Here is a 19,546-nt window from a genome sequence, read left to right as displayed (position 1 = left end):
GACAGCAGCCGCCAACTTTTGACCAATTTTCCTTCTGCCTGTTGGCCGTTATAACTTCACTAATAGACCGCAGAGCTCCTGTGTGTGTGGCAGTTTTGCATTGAGAATGGAAGGTTAATTATATTTCAGCTGCTGATTCCTTCTCTCCTTGGAAAAGCCTTAGCACTTTGACAATCCCAGGAGCTTGCTGCTGTTAAACCGGTAAAACTTCTTTATTGAAATTTTCTTTGTTGGTCAGGAGTGAGTAGATGTTTCAAATGAGATATATAAGCGCCAGGCTGGGACGGTTGCTCACCATTCTTGCTGTAAAGTAATCCTTGGAAGCCAAGCTGAATTCATACTTCCCTCTTTGCTTGGGCCTCCGGTGGATAGGTTTTTCTTAAAAAAAAATGTCTCTCAGAATTTAATAACCAATAGCAATAGTTAGTACAGAACAATTTCGTGGGATTCCAGCACTTTAATCTGGAGCTGGTGCAGATACCCTGGTGGTGGTAATCAGCCATTGAAGCACAGCTAGACGACTACTAAAAATATAATAAGAAACAGTGTGTGTGTGTGTGTGTGTGTGTGTAAGAGAGAGACAAAGTCAAGAAGGCACTTATAGCAAGCCCAGTGTGTTTAAAATACTGTCAACGTCCAACAGTAGTCCAAGACACCTTTGGACTAGGGAGGAGCTGTAGCAGGTGGGGGAAATCAGCTAGATTTGAGGTAGGATACTAAGATAAGGCTCTGGCCAGAGCAGCGATGTCACGCTGGCCACGTGACCCGGAAGTGTCTCCGGACAGCGCTGGCCCCTGGCCTCTTAAGTGAGATGGGCACACAACCCCAGAGTCTGTCAAGACTGGCCCGTACGGGCAGGGGTACCTTTACCTTTACTAAGATAAGGAAGGTCATGGAAGGAAAGTTTCCCCACCTCCTTCTTCCCCACATTACATTCTGCATTGTTCAGGAGCCGCCACCCCCCATCCTGTAGATAGCCATATCAGGGAGTATAGGTGCCTTCAATGGGGGAAAGTTGCCAGGGGAACATTTCCCCACAAACTTCTTTTAGTCAGTTTATCTTAGAACCCAAGCCAAAGTAACTCTGATTCAAGAACACTTGACTTCATTATACGATAATATTTATTGTCATTGTCCCATACAGAACAACAAAATCTACATCAGACATTCAAAAGCCAACAAGCCAGCTATCCCAGCCTGGTTAACCCCCTAAAAACTCTGATACCCCATAATTAAATACAATATACTCCCATAGAAACTACCTTACAATGCTTTTAAATCCAAAATCACATTTGGATAGAAAGTTGTTTCTCAGGTGGCTAGTCCTAGTCTTTATAACCAAGTACCTTCTTCCAGAAGGCAGAAGCTGAAAGAGATCATTTCCGGGGTGTGCACTATCCTGCGCTATCTCTGCAGCTTTCTTATGGCACCTGGAAGCATAGATTTGATCCAAGGTGGGAAGAGTGCACCCAATTATTCTCTCTGCAGTCTTTACAACCCTGGACAGCATTGTTTTTTCCCTGGCCGTGCAGCTCCCAAACCTCACACACAGACCATAAGTTAATACACTCTCAACAGTACAATGGTAAAATGCCATCAACAGGTCCTTTGAGAGATTATTTTTCTGGAGGATTCTCAGAAAATATAACCTCTGCTGTGCTCTCTTCATCAGGTCTTTACTGTTTTCTCCCCAGGTTAGGTCAACTCTCAACTCCATTCCCAGAAATTGGAACACCAAGACCTGTTCCACACACTTCCCCTCAACTTCCACATTCCATATGACTTCCATCATTTCAAATGCAGTCCACGTGTTATCCACGGTCCTTATCCTAAATTAACAAGTAGCTCATAGCACAATGCCAGCTTATCCAACTGAAAATGACGTCAGTTTTAGGAGTATTTCTCCAAGCTTTAATTTCACCCCTAACTCAGGGGGATTATATTGTAGAACTTGTTACCATTATACTCATTTTGGTTTGTAACAGGAGGCCATTATCTCAGATAGGCATGCATGTTCATCACACCTTGACTGTAGCATATAGTAATAGCTTACATTCGTGGGCTAAAGTTTAGCACATAAATGTATGTTACAATCATATGATATGGAAAGCTGAACTGTGCTGTTCACCCGATCAAGCAGCACAGTTCCCCTTGTCATATCATCTTGCAACACAAGTGCTTTTTCGGCAGAGGAAGTTCATGCATTTCACCGTGAGTCATAAAAGGGAGAAGAATCAACTGATGGGCATACATGTGTGAGCAGTCTCCTGTTCAACCATTTCCTTTCAAAGTTCTGCATATATCCAGCATTTAATTCAAAGTGCATTCTAAAGTGTGCTGCAAATTCTCCAAGCCTGCTAGGAGCAAGGTTATGCTGGAGACTTTATATGTTTTAGTCGCCTTACATGAACATTGTAATCACTCAAAGGGATTTGCACCACAGTGAACCAAAATAGCCACATAGCATCACAGGGACATCGCGCCATCTATTTTTTTCTGAGGTTATTGTTATTATTTCTAATATAAAATAATACTTTTTATCTTCTATATGACTCTTTAGCAGAGCTCCTAGCAGAGCTGTTTACACACAAAAAAGGCACAAAATATATCACAGCCTATATATTTCCCTAGCCTGCTCCTTTGGAATGGGGGAAGAGGGATTGCAGAACTTGCCTAAGTGATGTGTTGGAACACAAGTACATTGTGAGTGGCATTCCAATACAGCACCACAAAACCATTTTTAGGGTTTTGCTTTTCATTTTGGAATTGAGCAGTATATAAATTAAGCGAAATAATAAATGTTATACCACTGCAATAGGCAGACAAGTCAACTTAAAAATATCAAAGACTGGTATTTTGGCCATTTATTTATTATTCGTTCACCAACCGGTGAACAAGGTGGCACTGGACTCAGTTCAGAGATTCCCAAACAGTGTAACAAATGCCTGCTTGGATGTTCTGATAAGAAAGGGGATGAGGAAGTTTGGATTAAATATTTCATTTTAAAAATCACTCTCACTTCAAAATATGTTCCGAGAAATAAATCTCAGGAAGTTGTTATTCATTGAGAAGGAATTTTGCTTTTTGTGGATAGCCTATAAAAAAGCCACCGGAGTTATATTCCACAGGTATGTATGAAGCTTTTGTGTGTAGATGAAAAACCTAGATAATGGCAGAGGCCTGATCATACCAAGCAATGAGGTCAGTGAAGCTGGCCTGCCTAAATCGCTGCTGTCTTTTATATCTGAGAAAAAATGGTGGATAAATGTTGATAATTTTGGTTGATCTTTTCGTTTAAATTTTCTAGACCAGTTTGCATCCATGCAGCTGGTAAAGCGTGAGGTTGACGTGTCACAATGAAACTTACGAGTGCTCCTGAATAACTCTGGCAACTAACGCCAGTGGTTGTGCTTCTTGTTTGTAATGCCTTTTGATCTTTTAATGAACAACAATAGTAATATATTTAGAACGTGCCTTGACCTTGATGCTTGTGAGCACATGCAGCTGTTGGAAAAATGTAATTCTGTTCACACCGTAAGAGCCATCTCATTTAACACCTCAACAGGTATGTACTGAATTACCAGGCTGTTCTGGAGTGCAGCACTCTCAGGTCTTGCTTCTGTGACAGAACTGCACTAGCAGATGACATGGCAGACAGAAAAATCCACGCTAAAACCCCTTGCATGACCTGCCCAAACATCATAATATCAGTATCAGCAGAAGCGTGCATTCCTTGGTGATAACAAATTGCTTTTCCTTTTACTCTGGCTCTGCATTTTGTATGCAAAAGTCTTGGCCACCCCTGCCAGCAGCCCAATAATTCTTGCTAACATCTTCCGAGTTACAGCATTTATAAAGTTGCAAAGTGGGGTAAACAAACCATCTGTTTGGCTTTACCATATATGTCATGCTCTCTTATTAGCATATTACGATTCATTTAGTAAACAAATTTGGTGATTTTGTTCATGTCAAAGTCAGAGGGAGCTTGAAGATGATTAACATTCCTGGGACAGGCACATTAATACATTGCTTCCTCTGCAAAGTTAAGTGGCTTCTCGGGAGAATCGCCCCTTGTTGACAAGATGAGACTGTCAATTTTGTTTGCCTGCCACATTAGGGGCCATAAGGGGATGGCAAGCTCTGAGAATGAGGAACGGTGGAGGCAGCATCATTCACTGCGAATTGAGAAAAGAAGTCTAATTCTGATAAATGGTCGACCCCAATACATCCTACCTGTTATTACAACAGACGTGCTGTATCTGTGCAGTAAATTAGTTAAACCCCTAAAGAGTTTGGTGAGAGCTTATCTTCAAGTGAATAATTTGAGTGGAGAGGGAGCTGTCTTCGTGACCAGTGTGAATGATTTGTTTCATATTGAAAGGGATGGTAATGACTGGGGCTCTGCGTCTTATTTGCAAGAATTTGCTTGTCCTTTATTTCCCGCATTTAATAAGCACTTCTTTACTTCTTCTTCTTCTTCTTCTTTTCTTTTTTTTTAATAGGTGCTGAACTGTATTTTACCTTTTGGATTTTCTTCCAATGAAAGGTTAATATTTTCTCAGATTCTATGCAATTCATCAAAAAAGCTTTAGAAACCAATGTCGCTTGTGCTGCTGGAGTAGAATGTTTTGCATTTCACTGGGCAGCAAAGTAGTGCCCTGTCTACAGCCACTGCTCTGAAACGCTGGCAATGGGGGGAAAACTACCATTAAGCATCAAAAGTTCTGGACACATCAGATGATGCATGCACACAGCAAAATATGAAGATATACTCTTCAGGCCTCTGTGGGTAGCCCAATTTTTCAGTGCAAGAAAAGGCAAGGTGGAATGCAGTTTCTGTGGCGCTGGGAAGATAAGATTAGGAAATAAGAAAGATTTGGTTTCCAGTTTTTAGGTAAAATCAGAATGCCATATTTGCTCACAATCGTGTCAAAGGAGTTGAGGGCTTCCTTCTGTTTAAAGGAAACATCAGGATTTATCTGTTCTTGGAAATTTGCATACTGAGACAGATTGTTCATTCTGATGTTTCCATTTAGATTTCGTGCAAGACTGTAGCTGAGGGAGGGATCTTTTACACCTTTGTGGAAATTCCCTGCCTGGATTTTCAGCTTTTGGGAATAAAAGCGGCTCCCTAGCCCCCTTACATTTGCGCAAACCTAAGGAGATTGTACCAGATTATTCAGTATAAATTCAACCTGCACCCATCTTTCATTGTGTTGGCCAAGGAATGCAAAGCACTGGGTTACCTGATAAGCACTCGGTCTTGGTTTTAAATTTCATTAAATCAACTGTTAACCTTTAAAATAATGATAGGGAACCTGTGGCCCTCCAGATGTTATTGGACTTACAACTTCTTTCATCCCTGACCATTGACCAGGCTGGTGTTTCAGTCCAACAACATTTGGTGGGCCTCAGGGCTAGCCACCCTTGCTTTGAATCGTATTCGGCAACCATAAATTATTTTCTGGCTATTCTGTAATTATTCTCCTCCCCTTTGGGCCTCTCTCACTACAAAACATCTGACTGTTGAATATTTAAATGCACAGTGGATCATAGCTTTGGCTTACACATTTTCCCACAAGCTAAGCTTTGTTTTGAATTTCAGGCCAAAGTAAACATACAAGCATAAACAAGGCAAAGACAAAACTCCATCACTTTGTTTTTGGAAAAAACAACAACAGGATGCCATTAGTTCTGTATGCATATAGACGGAACCATCGACTGCTTCCAGTAGTGCTTGGAGTTTGTATGCCAAAAAGAGAAAGGATCGTTTTTGGAGATGAAGGCTTTTGCATAGCTAGTCACAGTTATGCAGCCCCCTTGAATGCATCTTCAGATGCAGGGTAGATACACTCACAGAAGGCAAAATAAGAAAAAATTACCGTATTTTTTGCTCTATAAGACTCACTTTTTCCCTCCTAAGAAGGGAAAATATGTGTGCGTCTTATGGAGCGAATGCAGGCTGTGCAGCTATCCCAGAAGCCAGAACAGCAAGAGAGATCGCTGCTTTCGCTGCGCAGTGATCCCTCTTGTTGTTCTGGCTTCTGAGATTCAGAATATTTTTTTTCTTGTTTTCCTCCTCCAAAAACTAGGTGCGTCTTGTGGTCTGGTGCGTCTTATAGAGTGAAAAATATGGTAAATTAAATCCCTAAATACATCAACATTAAATGCAAATAATAGTGCTCTGTCAATTTCTTTCATGCAGTACATCGAAAGAGTACTTTAGTAAGGTTCTTACTAATAAAAGTGGAAAATTACCTAGGAGTGTATTTTATTCCCTTGTTTACTCTTGTGGGCTGAAGAATCAGACACTTCCAAGGACAGCCTCTGGAAGAAGAGATTTTTGAAAGGCCTTGCCAGCCAAACGGAGTGGAGGAAGGCAAATGATTATTGGTTGTTTGGTTAGAGGAGGGGGCGGGCAAAGGTGCCAGGAAGTCATTTCATGGAGCATAGGAATGAAAATGTTTCACAGAGTGGGGAACCAGCCTTATCTGCCCTCCCTGCTGATACACGACGCTTGCATTGTGTATATGTACCATAAATAGCTGAAATTGGGTGTCCGTCTTTATTTAGCAAAAATTATATATTGCTTGATTGTTTAAAAAGAAGGCCTCTTAAGCAGCTGAAACTTCTTGAGACTGCTGAAAGTCTCAGGCAATTTTTGTAGCTATCTGAAATCTCAGAGATATACCGATACTCAGCTAAATGTGAGCGGCAGCCTTCAGACAAACACTCTTTGGTGTATGTTGGGGTTAGGGTCAGGAGGTAGCTTCGGAGAAATATATGTATTTACTGATACTTATGAATTTATCTGAAATTGTCAGAATCCATATGTGGATGTCACATTCACTCAATTTGTGGCATTTTCTGTAACACTTGTATTATTAAAAGATTTGATGAAATGGCTAGGTTAGTCTCAGTACAGAAAATGTTATAGTCACCAGTCTTCTTAGAGGCTTTGAATTCATAGACACTAAGGATGTAAGACAATGGAACTATTGGAACTGGTGTTTGTAACGATGCTGACAATCTCTAGTAGATTCCTTCCATCGTATAGCAGATTCCTGCATTGTAGGGGGAAGGAGTAGAAACAGGAGCCAACTGCTAGGGACCATGGTCCCTTTGGGCCCCCCAATAAAATATTTGAGGGAGCCAACCCCTCCCCCCAAAGTTGATGGACATTGCCATTCAAATGGTGTGTATGTGCCAGGTCTTGTGATCGATTATGTGGGGTGGGGATTATCTGGGTCCCTCCAATATTTTATACTAGTTGACACCCCTGGGAGTACATGATGCTTGGGTCCCTTTCCAACTCTGCAATTCTGTGGTTCTATTAATCATCTTATATCCTTCTTTTATTTCATTGTGGGACGTAAGGCCACATACATATGGTTCCCAGGCAGTCTCCTAGCCAGGTGCTGGCCAGACCCAGACAGGTTTTGCATATGTGCTTTCAGACATGCTCTGGGATAACTTACTTGGTGTACTGTAGCTAGGTGACATTTAACCATTGCATAATCTAGTTAGATCAGGCATAGGCAAACTCGGCCCTCCAGATGTTTTGGGACTACAACTCACATCATCCCTGACCACTAGTCCTGTTAGCTAGGGAGGATGGGAGTTGTAGTCCCAAAACATCTGGAGGGCCGCGTTTGCCTATGCCTGAGTTAGATGGACTCATTTCTCCTGCATTGGAGCCTGTCACAGTTAATTCAGTGGGGCTGCAGCAGGGAACATTTTTTCATAGACTGTTTATATTGGCTATCATTGGGGGGAGGATCTCACACACAGTTCCAAAGCCGGGGGGGGGGGGAATAAGCTCAATCATTTTACTTATTTCACACAATAAATATGATGTAACCAGTTGTCAAAATCAGTAAGAATTGTAGGTCATATGGCTGAAGAAAGGCCAAAGTGAAAGCTTTATAAAAGGCAGAAAATGTTTGACCATCTTTCTTTGATGTTCTCTGATATTTAAGGAAAAGCTTTAAAATATATTTAACGTACCAGTGGGGGAGAAATTTGTTCAGTTCACATTTCAATGTGAGCCTACTTAATTCAATTCTCATACCATTGCACAAACCAAACTGGAAGTGCGACAGAATAATAATAATTGGGGGAAATAATATAGTATTGCCTTCGTTGTGTACACAGTAAGAAGTAAGCCGTGTCATCCATATGCTCTTTATCTTTTTTAAAAATCATGTATTGCATTGCAGTGAGTGTGGTTTTATTTGTTTAAAAAATGCAGCGATTCTTGGAAATGTATTTCTCTGAATTTTGCAATGCATTTTTAAACAGAAAATGCATTGGAAATGTACACATTATGAAAAAGTGCACACACAAAATGCATATACATCAGTGAACATAACACCTAAAGATCAGCACATTAGAGGGGGGGAATTGCTTTCAAAAATATGCACATCATACAAAACTGCAAAGTTAAAATGTGCGTATTAGGAGAAAATTGCATGAAAGTGTATATGAAACCAAACTGACCCAAACTGACAAATTAATCCATCTCCCATTTTATGGACATTTAGAAGCAGAACTTCCCTACAGGTGTTTCCGCATGCCTGAAGAGGAAAGAACTAAGTAAGATTTTTTCACCAGATTTTTTTTACCTAAAGTGAAATTAAAAGATAATTGGGATGGGCAGAGAAGCCAAAAGAGGTTTTGTAAGACTGATGACATTTCTTAGGACAATTCTGACACTTTTAAGCTGTCTGATTTTTGCCTAAAGAAAGTAATTTTAGATGTCTGCCCTCTGGTGCAACATTTGATGAACTTCTGTAAGAGTAGTAGCATTTCCCAGGAAGATTTTACATATCTCCAGATGTAAGGTAGAAATGGTCAGCCTTAGGGCTGAAGCTAGATTTAAAGCGCTTAGCCTTTTAAGTATTCAACATGCACCCTGTCCCTGTTGAATGTACTTATCATGCACTTATCACTGAACATTTGAGTATAATACTAGCATATCTGCGCTGCAGCCACCCAGCCCAGTAGCTCCAGGCCTGTAACACGACAACTCTCTGAACATTTCTTTACATTTGAATAAAGCATCCCCTGTCCTAATGTATCTTTGAACTCCATGATTTCGCTACTAATCTGAAAATGTTTTTTTTAAAAAAAATCCAAATGAATAATAGTATGCCCCCCACTAACACACACAAACACAAGGTATCCGGTTATATTTTCGCATGATCTTGGAGAGGATTCTCCAACATAAGTAATATAGATTAAGAAATGAATGTAACAGAATCAATTCTTTTGAACTGTGGTTGCATAATGGAAATCGACTGCTATGAATGAACCCATGTTCAGAAGTTATGAACAGCAGGGCTAATGCACTGCAATGAGTTCATCTTTATTATTGCATTACACCTGAATCAATTGATAAAGCAAGTTTTTTTTTTTTTAAAGGTAGGAATGGCACTTAATTGAATAAAAGTCAATGTAATTATATTAGGAGAAGCCAATGGTACTGCTGACAAACGGATAAGGGACTTTGTCGACGAAAGTGCCAGAACTTGTCCACACATTTCTGCACATCATTTGCCTGACAGACATTAACGGCCAGTACATAAGTTTAATGAGATTACTGATAGCTACTGCTATAAATGATAAGTGAATGGATATGGCATCGTTTCCTATTGATAGCTGAAACCAGCTGCAACTTTTAACAGGTCACCAATCAGGAAAGCAACTTTCGCTTGGAGAAGAGGGTGAAACAATATTAATATTTCTTTGCATTGTATTGCATTCAGTAAACCCTGATGCTATTTGCATGACAAATCTGGCTGTTCTAGCAGGAAACCAAGGAACAAAGCAAGAGAAAAATGACAGGCTTGGTACTTCCTAGCTACATTTACACAAAACTCAGCTTGTAGTATATTTTAGTGGGGCATGGGGGAAATTGGGAAAAGATAAGCCTAAGTTCAACTCAGTGCCATGCTGTTAGGCTGCTCTACATAAAGGCAAGGCCAGCCCAGTACAGTGCAGTGAACAGCCTGGTGGGTTTGGATGTCAGAAACCCCCCTAGTTCAATTATCTGCATAGTTACGTAGTTCAGTAGTTGGCAGGGCCGGATTTCGGTTTGATGAAGCCCTCAGCTACTGAAGGAATGGGGCCCTTTATATGTCCAGCTGTCCTTTGTGCACAACAATTTGTCGCTGTGTTGAATATATGCTATATGGTAATTTATGGACCTAATAGGTATCTAAAGCCATTTGCACATAACAAAATACGTATTTTATCAAAGTAATTTTTGAACTGAAATACAATTAAGAAGTATATTAATAGTGAAGCGCCGTATTTTTCGCTCTATAAGACGCACCAAACCACAAGACGCACCTAGTTTTTGGAGGAGGAAAACAAGAAAAAAAATATTCTGAATCTCAGAAGCCAGAACAGCAAGAGGGATCGCTGCGCAGTGAAAGCAGCAATCCCTCTTGCTGTTCTGGCTTCTGGGATAGCTGCGCAGCCTGCATTCACTCCATAAGACGCACACACATTTCCCCTTACTTTTTAGGAGGGAAAAAGTGAGTCTTATAGAGCAAAAAATACGGTAATTATTAAGCTCTAACTTAAAATGTTTTTTTATTATTCATAACAAACTTAATAATGCAAACACAGTGGCAGTGACAATTTTTTCTTTATTTTTTTTTTTGGGGGGGGGGCTAAGCTATAGCTTGTTTCGCTTATACGTAAATCCGGCACTGGTAGTTGGCCTTACTTAGGCATGTCAGACTCCCTCCCTCTAAATGACCACCGTGGGCTGCTGCCATTAGGATTGCTGGGTTGCATCCCAGAAAGTGTGCGTGTAGCTCTACATGAATCAGAAGACTGGGCAGCCATCTCTCGCCCATTCCTAACCCAGTCCCATTGTTTACCAACCCTATGGCTCCATGGCACACCTGGATCCCTGCTTCTTAGAACAGGCAGGTGTGTGTCGAGACTGGGAGATAATTGGAGGGAGAAACTACATGCATGTTCTCTGCAGTGTGTTCTGGCAACCCTAGTCGTGAGACTAAAATGCTGCCACCGGGAACTCCTCAGAGAGAGGGCAGGATGCACACATTTAAAAGAGGGAGTTGCTCAAGTGCAATAGCTGACTATGTGCTCCTGTTTGTTTTTGCCATGAGAGTTGGCAGTGGCATGGCAAGCTCCTGCCCTCAGATAGCTTGTTCATGGAACAACCACAACTGCCACAGCCAAAGCTGCCACATGTTTCTGCTTGCTTGTAAGATGCAGTCAGGGAAGCAAGCAGACATCCTAGATACGGTTTCTTGGTGTCAGTAACTGGACCATGAATCTCAATAGCACTGTTACACATGTGCAATAACTCGCAAAAACAACTGCAGCTTGTTAACATGCAGGCCTTCACAGCTAAGTGCTTCCTGTATTTTGCTTAGAAACTTTCCCTTTGAATAATTTGCCATCTGACACTAGAATGGGCAAGAAATAATTCTGTCTAGGAGCCTGTACGGCCTTTTTTCCTGTTTATTTATCATTCATGGATGTGAATACAGCATGCATCTGTTCAGAACAAATCTGTGGATGATGTGAATTTGCCTGTGTCTGATTTGATTTATGGTTTTAGATTGTGCAGTTGGTCCGGTAACCATCAGGACAACAGTGTAAGTGAGATGATGGGTGACAGAAAATGATCTCATGGCCGAAGCATTTTTAGCCTGTATTTTATTGTTTTAAGATTCTCTTTTCTTTTTTTCCCTTTTTTTTTAAAGCCAGATGTGACTGGATTGGAATGTGAATTTGTTCTCTTTCTCTCTTTCTCTTTCTCTCTCTCTCTTGTCTCCTTCTTTCTATTTCTCTCACTGTCTCCCTCTTTCTTTTGTGATCTCGATTTAGCAAAAGATTAGAAAGCTGATCTTATCACAAGGTAAGCTCAGCCTTCGTAAGCGCAGTGTGGGGTACATGTGTAACACACTTGTGTGCTTAGAAAGAAACAGTAGTACAATAGTTTCTGTGAAAGGATCGCTGTCTCGTTGGGAATGAACGGACAGTATATGCCTTGCATCTCTCCTTCCCCCCCCCCAAAAAAATATCAGACATATTTCTCGCTAGTTCTTCTCCATGGAGGGAGCTCCTATGGGACCCAAATTTACATCCCCTCAATTATCAATCATCCTTAAACCAGGAACAGCCACCTGCCTTCTGTCAAAGGGAAAAGTAGGTTGTTATCCTACTTTGCTATATTTAATAAGGTAAATGAGTTATGACAATATATGATGAATCATGTAAATAGATATGGAAAATTAAGTTTACATAATTCTACACCCTCCCAGCCCACTATAATGCACACTTGGGTTATTCTACTCCTTTTGGGAGCCCAGCTGGTTGAGAGAAAGTCTCTCGGCGAATCTCCTATTTGAACCAATGACGTTCAAATGACAAAGAAATCTTGCATTGTCATCTTGGGTTTTCTACACTTAAGTCACACAAATTTGGAAGGCGCATCCATGTGCGGAAACAGTTGGCTTTGTTAGATTGGGAGCCACACACCCAGATTGCACCCAGATGTGCATCTTGCCTTACAATGCACATTTGAGCAGCCGGCACCCAGCACAGCCCCCATTTGAACTGCAAGCAGAGAACGAGGGCAAGCATTTCCACCCACATAGCAAAGCACATTGCCCACCACTTCCTTAGACAGGAACACACGGTGAAGGGTAAAGGGACCCCTGACCATTAGGTCCAGTCGTGACCGACTCTGGGGTTGCGGCGCTCATCTCGTTTTATTGGCCGAGGGAGCCGGCGTACAGCTTCCGGGTCATGTGGCCAGCATGGCTAAGCCACTTCTGGCAAACCAGAGCAGCGCACAGAAATGCCGTTTACCTTCCCTCCAGAGTGGTACCTATTTATCTACTTGCACTTTGACGTGCTTTCGAACTGCTAGGTTGGCAGGAGCAGGGACTGAGCAACGGGAGCTCACCCCGTGGCGGGGATTCGAACCGCCGACCTTCTGATTGGCAAGTCCTAGGCTCTGTGGTTCAACCTACAGTGCCACCCGCATCCCCCGGAACACACTGTAGTGCAGTGGCGTAGCGTGGGGGGTGCAGGGCGGGCCGGCCGCACCAGGCGCAACATCTGGGGGTTAGGGTTAGGGGGCGCAAATCCACAGGTTAGGGGGCGCAAATCCACGGGTTAGGGGGTGCAAATTACTTGCCTTGCCCCGGGTGCTGACAACCCATGCTACGCCACTGCTGTAGTGTGCAACTATAACTGGATTTGAAAGTCTTCTTATTTTTTTTTTATTTTAGGACATCTTTCCCCCACCCCACTCCAATTTTTCAGCTGGGCATCTGCTTTGTGTAAATGCACAACTGAAATGTTGAGTGTGCCTGCCTCTACTTTTGGGGCTGTCAGCCGGAGCAAAAGTTTGTGGGTTCACATTGTGACAGTGCCAAGCTCAAGGAACCCCACCTCCTCAGCCTTTACTGGCTGCATATAATAAAGTATCATTGTTCCTCTTGGCTGTGCATGTTGAGTGACCCTGACAGCCTGCAAACTCATGCTCTTCAAGGTATTCAGTAACCTTGTAGCCCTCCCAATTGCTTTTTGCCAAATGACACCTGGAAACAGGAAGATATGTAAACCTGGCAATTAATTGAGCCCATAATGAGAGATGTATTGTGGCCCATGCTGTCTGTTACAGGTCTCCAAACTTGCTTTGCAGACAGTGACAAATAATCTATGGAATTTAAAACAATAAGTTTCAGTAATGAATTTGCATATTCCACTTTTCATTTATTGTTTTCTGCCCAAACCCTGAGGATTTTCTGGGGTGGGAGGGAGAGGAGAAATCAATGGATTTAAATAAACATAATAAGGGCATTGAAACGATCATGCAAATCAATATAATAAGGCCCAATTTGTGTGGACATGGCTCAGTTTTAAGTTGCACAGAATCATACATTCTTCCACTACTATTTAAAAACAACAACTCCTCTTATAAGGCATTCCACTCAACATGGATTTAGTTTTTCAGTTACTCTTGCAGCCCCAAATTTCATTGCACGCGTAACTTTTAAGCCAAAATGCCTGACTGGAATCTGTGGTAGCCCTAAGCAAGGATTATATTAAACACTTGTTGAATCAGGCTCAAAAGACCTTATCCATTCAAAGATTTCAGTTTTATTCCATTTAAGATTGGTCTTGCCCAGAAACATTTAAGGTCCCCCCTCATTATTGGGGAAAAAGATAAAACTAGCCTAACTTCTTACAGAGTCTCTCCAGTTTATACTGGTCTTTTTGATTACAATCCCAATCTATAACCAGCAGCTCCAATGTTGTGTATATATAGAAAGAGATTCTACTGATTTCTCTCCCTCTTGCCTAGTTCTTTTTGAAAGAGGCTCCTTTTGTAAGAGCTGCAGTAATCTGTTGGTCAAAAACCAAAACAGGGTACGTTGCTGAATAGCTGAAGTTCCTTGTAATCCTAAATGGGGTGGGGCAGAGACCAGGCTAGCGTGGATTTGTAGCATTTTTGCCCAGCATTTGTGTCCATTATAGTAATGCCTGGATTTCCGAGAGAAGAGGCAATAGAAGTAGGATTGCATGAAAATCCCCATCTTGCTAACTTATGTTTTGACCTGCAAGTTTTGCGTTACAAATGTAATCAGCGATACGGTGTGTTGTTTTATTCTCCCTCCCCGCTCCCTCTTCCTATTCCTTTCCTAGACACAGTGCTAACATAAACCTGCACCGTAAACTGTTGACCAAAGAACTGGATGACATGGGCCTGGACACTTCGCAGCCCTCGCTTAGCAAAGACCTCCGCGACGAGTTTTTGATGAAGATCTATGGCGCCCCGCATCAGATGGGCTTTGACATACGGGAAGACACCTCCTCCCCGGCAGGTACTGAGGACTCCCACCTGAACGGGTACGGAAGGGGCATGTCAGAAGAATACATGGTGCTAGACCTCAGCACCACCTCCAGCATCCAGTCTAGCAGTAGCATCCATTCCTCCAGAGAATCCGACGCGGGGAGCGACGAGGGGATTCTCCTTGATGACGTGGATGGCGCAAGTGACAGTGGGGAGTCGTCACACAAGGCGGACCCCCCGGCCTTAGGGGTTGGCGTGGGCGCCGAAGTCCCGGGCTCCCTCATGTTCAACAGCGTTTCCATGAGCAACGGGGGGATCGTGTGTAACATTTGCCACAAAATGTACAGCAACAAGGGGACTCTCAGGGTGCATTACAAGACTGTGCACCTGCGGGAGATGCACAAGTGCAAAATCCCTGGGTGCAACATGATGTTTTCTTCTGTCCGCAGCCGGAACCGGCACAGTCAGAACCCAAACCTGCATAAAAACATTCCCTTCGCTTCACTAGACTAGTTCAAAGATGGACGTGGCCAACGCCAGTAGCTCTCGCAGAGGGTTTCCTCTACTTTGAACTGCCATTTACAGACTATTATATAAATATATATAAATATAAATATAAATATATATCTTTTTTTTCTTTTTTAACAAAACAGAAAAAAACAAACACCAGGTGCTTTTTTTTCCCCTTTTCCTTTTTCTATTTTTTTCCCCTTTTCTTGTTTGTCTGTTTTTATTTTGTGTGGGTTGGGGTAGTAAGTTTAACCTGGGAGGAAATTTCCACTGCTTCAAAGAGAACAAACGAACGTACACACACACGAACACGAACAAACTTGCATTTTGAAGCCCCACTTTTGTTATAAAACCCGTGGTCATCTCCAAAGAGACTGTTTCTTTTACCTTTGACTGTCGCCTGCAATATTGAGGAAGGGGAGAAATGCAGGGGAGGGGGGGCACAAGGAAACACAGCACTGCAGAGAGAGGGGAGGGGGGGAAAGAACAAGTACAATTGTCTTTTGTGTATGTTAAACCTTTGAGAGGACCATCAACTACACATGGCTGTTACACTTGTATATATTGAGCCTTGAAGGGCCTATCATGTAAAACAATTGTATTGATGGTGGTTAACTTTTTGTTTTATTTTTATTTGGGGGGGTTGTTTTTTGTTCGGTTCGGTTTTACATTTACATCCAGCTGTTAGATATGCGGGGAAGGGGGGGAGAATAGTTTGCTGGCTAGCTCTGTTCATTTATATTAGCTTCAGTGCACATTTAGAAAAAAGAAAAAAAGAAGAAAACACAAGGTCTTGTTTTTTAACTACCTGCTAGAGATGCTTAATGAGGAGGTGCTGGCATGCTTTAGAGCACCTGATCTGATATAGTTTTTTTTTAAGGGATTTTTTTTTTTTTTTGGTCTTGTTACTATTACATAAATCCAGTCATGCACTTTTTTCTTACACAATGTGGGGATGTGTAATAATATCCATACCCTTTTTTCCCTTAAAAAGTATTGCCATACTTTCAGTGTCTTATTGATTAAGAAAAAAAGAAAGGAAAGAATTAACACTTTGTTAGAAGTGGTCCGGTCAGTATGGGGCGAGAATGCCGAACAAATAAAATAAAAAATAAAAGTGTTAAATGTTAACACGAAACTGCCAACTTTGCACAAGTTTTCAGTAACCAAAATATAATCAGCTGCTGTGGCCTGCGGGGAAAAATATCCTAGGAATTTGGGAGCAATGAGAGAATACACATGAATGTCCTTCTCAGGTTCTAAATATTATCCACAAGTGAGTCTGTAGGTTTATAGACAAGAAAGGCATGGCTTCGCAGTGTGAGACATTTCTTCAACTGAGAAAGGATGGGCTTCCAGTTGAAATTGTCCAGTTCAATTGTCTGGGACTTACTTTTGATCTGTAGTAGCTTAGAAGGAGGTCACAGTAACTTAAGGGCCAAATCCGAATTCCTGAAATGAATTTATGTGTTCTCTACTGAAGACTTGGGCTTTAGTTGCATGAAAATGAAAAACAATTCTAACCTCTGCAAAGTTGTCTGGTGTGCACTGGAAAGTGCCGAGGTATGATCAAGGCATGGTTTTTCTTTTTTTTAATAGAAGCAATCGAAAGCCATTAATGGCACAAGCACTTAAAGCTTGGAAACGGTGTGCCATTCATTAGATTGGGTAACTTCCCCTTTGGAGAAATCGGAAGCTGGTGGCTGCGTATAGGGAGGGACCCAAACCGAAAATTCATGTTTTCATCTTTTGTACTTTCCCAACATGATTTGTCAGAGAACAATTACAGTAGAGTTGGGAAAGAGTGTGTTAGAGGAGAGGCCAATGATTGAGGAAGACAGGGAGAAGCTGCTCACCAAATCTTTTCTTCTTCTTCTTCTTTTTGTTTCTGGTGTTTACATGTGTTGTCTGAGCATGGCAAACCGCACTGGCAGCCTGCGTTACCACAGCATACTGACTGAATGATGATATTTACTTAAGCTCAGCCTACAGCCAAGACCATTATGGTGTGTGTCATATAACAGATCTTTTCTCTTTTTTTTTTTTAAAAAAAAGAATACACAAGGAATTTTTCCGCACACAGTACATTGCTAACTCAAAGAGAGTGCTTTTCTTTCCTAGAACATTTCTCTTGTAACTGCGAAACCAGAAATACTTGGGTTGCTTTCAGCTTCCAAGTTGACTCTGTTGTGCAATTTCAACCACTGTTCATTGCAAATTGGCATTAGCAATCCAGTCTTAATTTTACTAGCGGAAACTATTCCAGTTAAATAGATTCCCCGTCTTCCTTGGCCCTCATCCACCTCTAGTTAGTTGTGGCTGAGTCTCATTTGAACCAACAGGAAGATGTTAGTCTCAACTGAACTAAACCCTATCCTTTCATTGGGACTTAGGCTTGTCTAACTTTTCCTTGTTTGGAAGCAGTATATGCTACAGTACTTTTTTTCTCCTAAAACAAAAATATAAATACTAGTTGCAGTATCTCCATGTGTGTGTAAAAAAGAAAAAGATGTCTTTATTAATTGAAATGCCTTATCTTAGGCCATATTTCTTTGTTTTCAAATAGTGGACACAACTTCTGACATTATTTACAGATTTCCTACAGACTGTTTTAAAAGTGTTACCGACCAGTATGTCAAAAAAATATGTTTACATCAAAAACCTCCACAATTTTTGCTGACTTGATTTTTTTTTCATTTGTGCTTTGTCTTTTTTCCAAAGTCTTAATTACTTTTGTTTATAAAAATTAAATGGAGAGATGCTTTGTTTTGTTTTATGCTACGTATGTACGGTATGCTTGTGAAAGGGAACATAGAAAAGTAAAGGTTTGTTCTTCCCAAACAAATTAACTTTTGTAGTGTTATCTGTACTGCACTGTCTCTTCAAACCCTGCCCTCTGCCCAGCTATTAGGAACCAAGTGAGAAGACATGTTGAAAAAGGCAAAACAAACCTTAAAAAATGGCTAAATGATATCTAAGGAACATTTTTTTAAAAAATTAAAAAACCCAACACTGTTTTTGAAGTATGTATGGTATAAATAAATATCGTTTTTAATGAAAAACATATTTGAGGTATATAAATAATTCTTTCCTGAATAAATCACTGTTCTGCATTCTCATTTTACTTTTGTTTCTGCTAAAGGTCAAATGGCTTTGGTAAAACTAGATTGGAAACTTAAACATCATCAAGTAGGCCTTATTCAGCAAATGAGTTGCACAGGCAACATCTGTTTGTTACACAAAACGAAACAGGATGGTAGATAATTGTAGTGAATCAGAGAAAAACAGACACACGGTTTAGGCATTAACATTCTTTCATACCTACCAACATTTGAAAGTATGGGAGAAGCTTGTGGTGAGATAGGCTGCACACACTAAACATAAATATGGTTTAAAATTACTTAACTGCCTGGCTTCTGCCTAAGGCGGTGATTCCCAAACTGTATGCTGCCGGAAGAACTAATGTGCGTCTTGAAAAATGAAGCCATCGTTTTGGAAGCAAGTGCCACTCTAGGCCCCCCCAGACTAAAGAAACCATGCAGTGTATGCACTGCCTCGGTATAGAAGAACCACCATCATCTCAAGGGCTTTGCATGCAAAAGGTTCCAGATTCAGTTCCAGGTAGCGGGTGCGAGAAACACCTGGAGAGTTACTTCCAGACAGTGTAGGCAATAATGAACTAGAGGGACTAACGACTTGACTTGGTCTAAAACAACTTCCAAGTAAGGGAGACAGAGTGGGATTCCTTGGTGTAACTCAGCAAGTAAAGGTAAAGGGACCTCTGAACATTAGGTCCAGTCGTGGCCAACTCTGGGGTTGCAGCGCTCATCTCGCTTTATTGGCCGGGGGAGCCGGTGTACAGCTTCCGGGTCATGTGGCCAGCATGACTAAGCCACTTCTGGCAAACCAGAGCAGCGCACAGAAACACCGTTTACCTTCCCGCCGGAGCGGTACCTATTTATCTACTTGCACTTTGACATGCTTTCGAACTGCTAGGTTGGCAGGAGCAGGGACCGAGCAACAGGAGCTCACCCCGTCACGGGGATTCGAACCGCCGACCTTTTGATCGGCAAGTCCTAGGCTCTGTGGTTTAACCCACAGCACCACCCACGTCCCAACTCAGCAAGTAGGCACCGGGTAATCCCAAATAAGTCACCTGTGATGGACAGCTAAGCTAGACCAATG

General features: G+C 41.6%; 1 protein-coding gene across 8 annotated transcripts in view; it reads left to right on the top strand.

The window, feature by feature from the left end:
• BNC2 (basonuclin zinc finger protein 2) overlaps positions 1 to 18,425 on the top strand; it is a 416,653-nt gene extending 398,228 nt beyond the window's left edge. For 5 of the 8 annotated variants that reach the window (XM_079959195.1, XM_079959198.1, XM_079959196.1 and 2 more), the window contains one exon: positions 14,704 to 18,425. In XM_079959195.1, the coding sequence (XP_079815321.1) occupies positions 14,704 to 15,364 (661 nt within the window). In that variant the 3' untranslated portion in view covers positions 15,365 to 18,425. Of the gene's footprint in view, positions 1 to 4,502; positions 4,547 to 11,871; positions 11,903 to 14,703 lie in introns of those variants that run through there. The other 3 variants (XM_079959199.1, XM_079959201.1, XR_013834311.1) reach the window with 3 other exon arrangements.
• Positions 18,426 to 19,546: the final 1,121 nt, after the last annotated feature.

The sequence above is a fragment of the Podarcis cretensis genome, assembly GCF_951804945.1.
Source record: "Podarcis cretensis genome assembly, chromosome: 17".
NCBI lineage: Eukaryota > Metazoa > Chordata > Lepidosauria > Squamata > Lacertidae > Podarcis > Podarcis cretensis.
The sequence above is the reverse complement of the archived record's forward strand: the minus strand, read 5'-3'. Positions and strand labels throughout refer to the sequence as shown.